The 9,391-nt window shown below is 40.7% G+C and overlaps 1 protein-coding gene across 1 annotated transcript; it reads right to left on the reverse strand.

Moving 5' to 3' along the window:
• Nucleotides 1-8,370: 8,370 nt before the first annotated feature.
• Nucleotides 8,371-9,353, reverse strand: LOC115527442. Its single transcript, XM_030335071.1, has 2 exons — nucleotides 8,932-9,353; nucleotides 8,371-8,790 (listed from the first exon to the last, which is right to left on the reverse strand). Exons 1-2 carry the CDS (start codon nucleotides 9,350-9,352, stop codon nucleotides 8,603-8,605), a joined length of 609 nt encoding a protein of 202 aa, XP_030190931.1. The 5' UTR covers nucleotide 9,353; the 3' UTR covers nucleotides 8,371-8,602.
• Nucleotides 9,354-9,391: the final 38 nt, after the last annotated feature.

A 9,391-nucleotide genomic window follows, 5' to 3' on the forward strand; every position in this document is an offset into this window, starting at 1 on the left:
GGCAGGCTGGTATGAAGCTCAAACTGGCCTCCAGGAAAGTAGTGAACTAGTACCTACTAAACACTTGTTATGTATCAAGCACTAATCCTTAGGCAATCTTGCATCAAGTCTTATGACAACCCTCATGGAAGTATTATTCTCATTCATTCATTCAGCCAATATTTATTGTCGGGAACTGTTTTATTTACATCCTGGGATATAGAGTCTGGGATTTACATTTTTAAAAATCACTATTTTATCAACAAATGATTTTTAATAGTTCTCTTGATTTCCAGGTTAGCTCTAAACCACCACATTATTCTTTATTAAAAGTAGTTTCTCATAACTTCTGAAGTTTTAACTGACTATATCTGTCATGCTTTGGAGAACTATTTTTTTTCTGGTTCTACTTATTTATTGTTAGAGACTATCTTTTTAAAAAAATAATTTATTTAGGGGCACCTGGGTGGCTCAGTTGGCTAAGCATCCGACTTCAGCTCAGGTCATGATCTCACAGCTCGTGAGCTTTATTTCTGAAGGAGAGAGAGAGCGTGAGCTTTGGATTCTGTGTCCCTCTCTCGCTCTGCCCCTCCCCTGCTCATGCTCTGTCTGTCTCTCTCTCAAGAATAAATAAACATTAAAAAAATTCATTTATTTTTATACTTTAGTTAGATAACATACAGTGAAATGGTTTCAGAAGTAGAATTCAGTGTCTCATGACTTATATACAACACCCAGTGCTCGCCACAAGTACCCTCCTTAATACCCATCACCCATCTCCCACTTACCTCCCTCTGTCAACCCACAGTTTGTTCTCTTTGGTTAAGAGTCTCTTGTGATTTGTTTCTCGTTCTTCTCTTTTTCCTTCCTCTTCCCATATGTTCAGGTTTTGTTTCTCAAATTCCACATGCGTGAAATCATATATTTGTCTCTGTGATTGACTTATTTCGCTTAGCATAATACATTCTAACTCCATTAACGCCTCTGTATTCTTGTGAAATCTCTTTCAAATATGTTATTTTTTTCAATAAAAACTTGATTTTTTACATTATAAAATGATACATTTGTTGGAAAGTGTCATTGTTCACTATTTTTCTATTAAAGCAACACTGCAATGCACAGCTGTATACACTTCTGTACCTATCTATCTTGTCAAACTTGTATAAGTGTCTTTAGGATAGATCCCTAGAGAAGAAATTGCTTGGTAAAATGGTATGCCTATTTTAATTTTCACCAATATTGCCAAAATGCACTCTGAGAAAAACTTTCATGAATCAACATCCTTACCAATAGTGCATGAAAGTGCCTTCTCTCCTGTACTCTCAACAATGTCATTTATCAATATGTAAAGATTTTTGTCAGTCTGGTGGACAAAAATGGGTAAATTGGTATGGTTTCAATTTAATAATAAGGATTTGGGTTATGTTTGTTTGCCATTTGTATTTATTCTTTCTTGATTCATTTTTTTATATCCTTAATTCATTTTTCTATTGGTACAATGAAGCTCTGAGCATATAATAGATATGACTGATAAACACGCTCCAAATATTTTTTCCAAGTCATCATATTTCTGTTTATGGTGTCCATCACCATACAAAGTCAGTTTTGTTTTTCTTTATGGCTTCTGAGATTGTGTCATGATTGGGAAAGTCTCTTCTACTCTAATTCTGTTTTTAAAAATCTCCTTTATTTTCTGGGGCACTTGGGTGGCTCAATCAGTTAAGCGTCCAACTCTTGGTTTCATCTCAGGTCACGGTCTCACAGTCGTGGGTTTGAGACCTGCGTTGGGCTCCTTGCTGTCAGCACAGAGCCTGCTTGGGATTCTCTCTCTTTCTCTGCCCCTACCCCACTCACTCTGTCTCTCTCGCAAAAATAAACTTAAAAAAATAAAAATCTCCTTTAGTTTCCATATTTTGCTAGTAGTTTAAAATATTTAAATCTTTTTTAAAAAAAATTGTAATGTTTATTTTTGAGAGAGACAGAGACAGAGACAGAGTGTGAGCTCTGAATCTGAAACAGGCTCCAGGCTCTGAGCTGTCAGCACAGAGCATGATGCAGAACCCATGAACCTTGAGATCATGACCTGAGCCAAAGTTGGACGCTTAGCTGACTGATCCACCCAGGCATCCCTAAAATATTTAAATCTTAAATCCATCTAGAGTTTATTTTTGTTTTCACTTGGTGCAAAAGAAAAAGCCAAATTTTTTTTATCTTGAATGAATGTGACAAGATAATTAACAGTTACTTATGATGAAGCTCTGTGCTTGAAAAGATGCAGTTTCTAAATTTTTTTTTTTCAACGTTTATTTATTTTTGGGACAGAGAGAGACAGAGCATGAATGGGGGAGGGGCAGAGAGAGAGGGAGACACAGAACCGGAAACAGGCTCCAGGCTCTGAGCCATCAGCCCAGAGCCCGACGCGGGGCTCGAACTCACGGACCGCGAGATCGTGACCTGGCTGAAGTCGGACGCTTAACCGACTGCGCCACCCAGGCACCCCAGAAAAGATGCAGTTTCTAAAAGCACATGTTACCCTGAAAGAGTCCTAGAAGCACACATATCTATAGCCAAAGCAGGGTCTTTGGGGAGGACAGTTTCCCTCAATATGCCAGTCCTCACCCATACTAGCTACATAAAAATGCTACTGTGATACCATTAATGATTTAAAATAGTACTTTATTTTCAGTAATTAATAGAAGTCAAGATCCTGAAAATCAATTGGCAAGCGTTTATATTTTAATGTAATAGTTTCCTTCATATAAATGTTTAATTATATGTTAGATGCAAATGACTCGTGAATGCACTTTATAGAGGCACTGTCCTTTCTGGCATATGTTCTCAAGTTTATAGAAAATGACTCATCTGTGGACTAGAGAGCCACTAGGACAGAATCTCTATGAGGGCAGGAAAGATTCAAAAGAGTGGACATCTTTTGCTTTCCTTGTTCCACACATCCCTAGCCACAGGGCCATAGTCCTATATCAGTTTCCTGTTTTTGTCCAGTCAATCAATAAAGAAGCACTTTGGACACCATGAGATGTGGAAGATAGTTTTGAAGAATTCTGGATGAAAAAGTTCGAGAAATCTGTTGCTCAACAATGTGCAAACAGTTAACACCATTGTACTATACATACATTTAAAAATGGTTGAGATAGTAAATGTTATGTTTTTTCTTTTTACCACAATTAAATAAAAAGTCAATTCTGCCTTTTAGCTTTTGTTTTTCATCAACCAACACTTATTTGAGTACCTATTATGTACTAAATATATTCTTATAGAGGATACCAGGAAGTATAGTTGATAGTTTCAGTTCTCAAGGAACTAACAAGCAATTGAGTTGGAGGAGAAAGTTAAGTACCCATGAAGATGAACCATCTCAGGTAATATAATGATACCACATGAGGAGAAAAGACACACAGTCTTATTTTTAGAAAAGGCAGGAATCTCTTTGGGCTACAGTTATAGAAATATTCGTTAGGTACTTAAATGCCTTTCAAAGGGCTTTAATATGTAGTTTCTAAATTGACCCTTTTACTGCTAGATCTAGAAGACATTATCTCTGTTTAACAGATGAGGAAACAAACGCTCAGAGGTTGTAATTTTTCCAAGTTCACACAGGGAGCTGGGAACTAGACCGTCTTCCAGCTCTTACTCCTGGCAGAATTTATTTAAATTGGCACTGAAGATTTGCTGCCAAAAACGTTTTGAGGGTTAGAGCAGAATCCAAATGTGCTATGGACACTATGGTTATATATTTGCTGAAATTAAAGATTATTCTCTCCTCTGTCATCCTGCCAAGGAGCGTGAAGTAACTTTTAGTACAAAATAAGTTTTTTTTTCTTGCTACTTACAGGATAGAGAAACTCAAATCATAGTCCAATAGAATGAGGACCAGCATACAAGCTTTCAGTTTCCCCGCCAGATATACATAGTCCCTTAGACAACTACAGTCTCATGAAAGACATTCCTTACCATCATGTCTGACATCATTCTTTAAGGTCATAATACAAGTGGTATAACTGAGGTAGGTCTGATCTGATCCAAGTGTGACAGAGAGGAAAGCTAACTCAGACAGCAGAATAAAGTCAGTGAATTAGGATTCAAAAGCAGTTATCAGGGCTAAGCCCATATGAGTTACACACATTTTTAAAACCACATCCTGCTAGTTCAGTAGATTGATTTCTATCCAGAAAGTGCAGGAGAATTAGGTCTGTTCATACAATAACCCTATCTGATTGCACAGGGTCAAGCTACTGTTTATCTTTCCTAGGCAGAACCCATATCCTGAGCATACTCTATGTTTTTCACCAGTTACTTCAAGGCAATACAGGCTCTGACGTTCTTTCTACCTAATCACCTAAACAATAAGAAAAAGACTCTAATTTTTTTTTCCTCTAAAGTATTAGGTAAAAGTAAACACACAGACACTGTAGTCAAGAGTGTCTTTTATTTTCCTTCTTATGAGCACTCAGCCTTTTGCAAAAGAAGGGCAGTGCTGCCCTCTACTGCTGGATGTTGAAATGTCAGCAGTACGCTTCTATATACCTCACTAGCTGTGTGGAATAGATTAGGACAGTACATTACACTGCTTTTGACTATCTCTTTAGGAATTGTTTAAAAAGAAATATGTTCTTGGAAAGCCCATTTAATGTTTCCTTCATTATCTCTTCATCTACCTTCATCTTGTATCAAGCATAGGACGTTTGAACACGACCCAATTTAAAAAAGAAAAGGAGGGGCTCCTGGGTGGCTCAGTCGGTTGGGTGTCCAACTTCAGCTCAGGCCATGATCTCTTGGTCTTGTGGGTTCAAGCCCTGCGTCGGGCTCTGTGCTGACAGCTCAGAGTCTGGAGCCTGCTTCGGATCCTGTGTCTCCCTCTCTCTCTTTGCCCCTCCCCTGCTCATGCTCTCTCTCTTTCAAAAATGAATAAATGCTAAAAAACAAAAAATTAAAAAAAAGGATATCCCAACCTGGGTGAGGGGTTAGGGAGAGGGAAGCTTAAGACCTTCTCTAGAAGTAAGAGGCTGTATTTGTCATGCATTTAGGGAGAAACAGGACAAGGAGAGGAAATTTTCTTATGACTTAAGGTCTACAGTCTTCCCACTCTTCTGTTATTTAAGTGTCTTCATTTGCTTTTTGCTAAGTCTATCCATTTCCTTTGTGTTTTTTGACAGGAGACAATAGTCACCTTGAAATGTAGAGGGAATAGTGGAATAGTGTTTTTAAGACACTTTATATTCTTCAGAAAGAGATAATATGGAAACACAAAGTTATTATTAACATTGTTATATTTTAAGTAAATATTAAATATGCTGTCTTGTTACCTTTAAGTTGCTTTGAGATTTTACAGATATCTACAGAGACTTTTTGGAGGACTCCAAATATTTAAAAACTTGTGTTCTCTGCTTTCTTTTCCATCTTTAAAAAATTTCAGAGTATATGCCTGCAAGAGGCCAGGACAGAGAGATTTCAGAGTTAGCCTAACCATTACCCTACAGCTACACAGGGACCAAAGTATAACTATATAACAACAACAACAACAACAACAACTTCTACAACTGTGTTAAAAGTGTGTGTGTTTCAACACTAAGCAAAAATCTTTTTGTCCCAATTTACACTCAGCTATGTTAAGAGATTTACTCCCAAGTTTCAAAACTATTAAGAGGCAAAATTAGATTTTGATTGTGGGTGCAAAGCCTATGCATTGTTCTACTATGCAGCTCCTCATTCAAATCTCAAAGACAAGTGCTTGTAAACAACATCTGTGACGATGATGATGGTGAGAGCGAACATACTGAGTACTTACTGAGTGTCTTGCACATGTCAGTGTTTTAAATTCATTTAATTACATTAAATCATCTAATCTTCACCTTGTGAGGTAGAACTATTATTATCTCCATGTTACAAATGAGGAAACTGAGGCATACAGAGGAAATCTAGTTCCAGAGGCCATGCTTTTAACCATATGCTATACTGCTTCTTAAGTACAAAAACTATATAGCACAACAATTTCTACATTGTGGCCTGGAACTTAATTATGTTCACCAAGTGGATAAAATCATCAATAGTTGTCACCCTATTGATATCTCTGTTATACAAATCTCAGCAGCTTTAAAAAAAGTTCTGCTCATGGAGGTGCCTGGTTCAGATGCTAATATGAGACCCTCAGGCCTTACTGGACATACCCTTCTATGAATTAGGAAGCAACAACAGAACTTCACTTGGTCCAATCCTTGTATGCTGGTGGGGAGAGGAGTCATACATATGGGAGGGAGGAGAGAAATGAGGGATGAGAAGCAAAAGTAGATGATAGTTCCACTAAGTCATGCCCAGGAAACAAGCCAGCTAATTTGAAGGAAGAGGTTGATAAGCAATCACTTTCCTTAACAACAGTGAACTCAATACAGTGAGAGAACAGCACAGCCTTAGGGTCTCTAAGCTTATCTTGTTGCTCACTATTTAGCCACACAGTGGCTTTTTTTCAAGTTTATTTATTTTGAGAGAGAGAGAGAGACAGAGACAGAGAGAGAGAGAGAGAGAGAGAACGCGAGCGCACAAGATGGGGAGGGGCAAAGAGAGAAAGGGAAAGAGAATCCCAAGCAGACTCCACACTGCCAGTGCAGAGCCTGATGCTGTGATCTAGCTCACAAACCGTGAGATCATGACCTGAGCCGAAGTTGGACGCTTAATGGAGAGCCACCCAGGTGTCCCTGCCACACAGCGATACTTGAACAGATCTCCTCTTGCAGCTTTGGTTCTTAAAGAAATGCTTGTTCAGCATACAAGTCAGCTTCTAAATAATATCCTACCCTTAGTAACAGCATACACCTAACTGTAACTGTTCCAAAGCACTTTGCACTTGAAGTCCAAAGTGTGAAAAACTCCTCCCTTATCTGATTTGTTCCTAAGTTTAGACCTCCTGGGTATCAGGGGCAAGATTGAGTACAACAAGCAAGTGCGGATTTGCTTAGAGGTTCATGGAGTGGCCATGGCTGACCCAGCCTGGCCTGTCTATTACGCTATGGGGCACGCTGCTCAGCCCTGAAGGCTTCAGATTTCCCAGAGAGTATATTCTAAAGAAATTTATTCCAGATGAATAATTGGAACCCAGATGTGTGGGTTCCAAGTTCCTCCCTCCCAATTCTTTTGAAGAAAAAAAGGAAAAGGAAAGCATCCAGGAGGAAGATGGTAGTGAGGATGCTTGAATAGACGTCATAGCAAACTCATAAGGCAGGAAGAATACTAGTCCTTCTTTCTTTTGACCCTATTGCCTTCTCCCTGGACACTCACTTTACCTGGCTGCCTGCTTGTCTGGGCAATGTTCGCCTCTAGAGTCTTTTGCTTGATCTATCCATTCAGCAGGGAGGCAGTGTTGCTCAATTCCAAGTCAAAGTTGTTAAAATTAGCAATGGCCTGGAAAGCATTTTATTTCAAGATTGGCATTTTGTGTAGAGGGGTAGCCTGCAGGACTCAAGACAGGATACTGAACATAATCTAAAAGAACCTAAGATGGTCAAGGAAAAAGTTTGAGACTTGGATCCCACATAATATGTAGTTCCCCTCTTTGCTATACCAGTTAACTGTTTGCTCCTTTCCAAAATTTGGAACAGATATTATGAAGACATGAAGAAAAACTGCATATGCCACTTTCTTTGCCCCTATAAGCGTTGACTTGGTTATGGAGCTGCTTAGATTGCCAATAAATATTTATTTGGACTTAGCTAAGTTGATGTTTAGGTGGCCATGGGTTGTTTTTTTTCTCCAGGGAATGACGTAAGAAATGGCCATGATATTGTTGGCCAATGCTGTGAAACTCATGCTTTTCAAACTCTGCGGAGGTTCGGCTATAGGACACCGGTCTTGGCAGTTGCCCTTTGCCTCTGCTTTTGGCACCACTAAAAGTTCATTGTCATTTCACCTTTGGTGTTGAACTTGGAATCTTAGAGGGAAGCATTGTTAATGAAACACTACGGGCAGTTTACCTTTAAAAGCAGAGGCAAAGCTTCTGGAAAAAAGCAGGCGATACAAAGGTTGGCTGGTGTTGCACAGAGATTTCTTGGCTTGTGTTCATTACTTTGAATGGAAAATTCATTTTGAGATTTGTCGTATTATCCAGTGAACAGAGGATGAGGTATTGTTTTCTTCTGTAATACCAAGGGAATGGATTCTTCCTTCCACCATTTATTGAACACTTACTAAGTGCAAAAAACTGGGGGATACTATATAGAGTATGATCTCTAGCCCAAAGAAGCTTACCATCTACACGGGGTATGGCAGATGTGCAATGACAACAATAGCTAACATTTAGGGAGTACTTCCTATATGCAGCCAAACACTTTATATGTATTAACTCATATAATTCCCACAACAACCCTGAGGACAATACTATTATCTCCACTTTACAGAGCAGGAACAGAGAGGTTAAGTAACTTGCCTAAACCTGCCCAAGTCAGTAAATGACAGAGTCAGAATCTAAACCTATGTGGTCTGGCTCTAGAGCTAGGTTCTTAACTAGGGCATTTTCTGAAATGGTAATATTGTCAACAAGGTACAGAAGCACAGGAAATGAGAGACGGATTTTGACCAGAATGAGGATTAAGGAAAGTCTTTATGAAGGAGGCATTTACTTTGGGTCTTGAAGATCACCAGGTGAAGACGGGAGGTGGGGAGGTACAGCCCGACTAAAAGAACAGGCAGTTGGGGTACCAGCCAGCTGCTGACAGCGGGATCTGGTTGAGTGCGTGCGTGGGAGGAAAGCTGGAGAGGGACGCTGTGCCCAGATCCTGAAGGACCTTGAAGACCAGGCCTCCTCTGTAAGGAAAGGGGAGCCAAAACCTCAAAAAAGAGCTGCGAAGGGAATTCCTGGTCACTCCTCCACTTTTAGCAGGCTGTCCCTTGCCTGACACTCAGGCAGGAGGCCCACCCACATTTCCCTCAGGGGGAGCAGCCGACCTGGATGGTCAAGGTCGCCCGCGAGGGCTCCGGAGCTGCACGTCCTGGCCAAGGACTCTCGTTCCCGAGCGCAGACGCCGGGGATTTGGCTGCCAGCCGCGGTCAGGTACGCGAACGCTGTCGGGCCTGGCAGCGAGAACGCCTGCTTCATGGGGACTGGAAGGCCGGTCCTCCGGGACTCCCGCCGGCCTCCTAGCTCCTCTCTTGGCCCTCGAAGGTCATGGAGGCCACTTCCAGCGCACCCAGGCCGCTCGGCTCCTCCCCTCAGCACCGGAGACCCCAGGAATATCGTCCTCAACCATAGGAGTCCGCTCTGCCAATCAATCCTAGCCCCCGCCCCCATCTTAGCTGGCGTGCAGTGCATTGGTTGCATCATCACTGGCCTCCGATAAGATTCTTTTCTTGGATTGGCTAATAGCATACCCTCCCTCCCGCCCTGCTGCGTCAGAAGCTCGCGATT

The sequence above is a fragment of the Lynx canadensis genome, chromosome D2 (genome assembly GCF_007474595.2).
Source record: "Lynx canadensis isolate LIC74 chromosome D2, mLynCan4.pri.v2, whole genome shotgun sequence".
In the NCBI taxonomy this organism is placed as follows: domain Eukaryota; kingdom Metazoa; phylum Chordata; class Mammalia; order Carnivora; family Felidae; genus Lynx; species Lynx canadensis.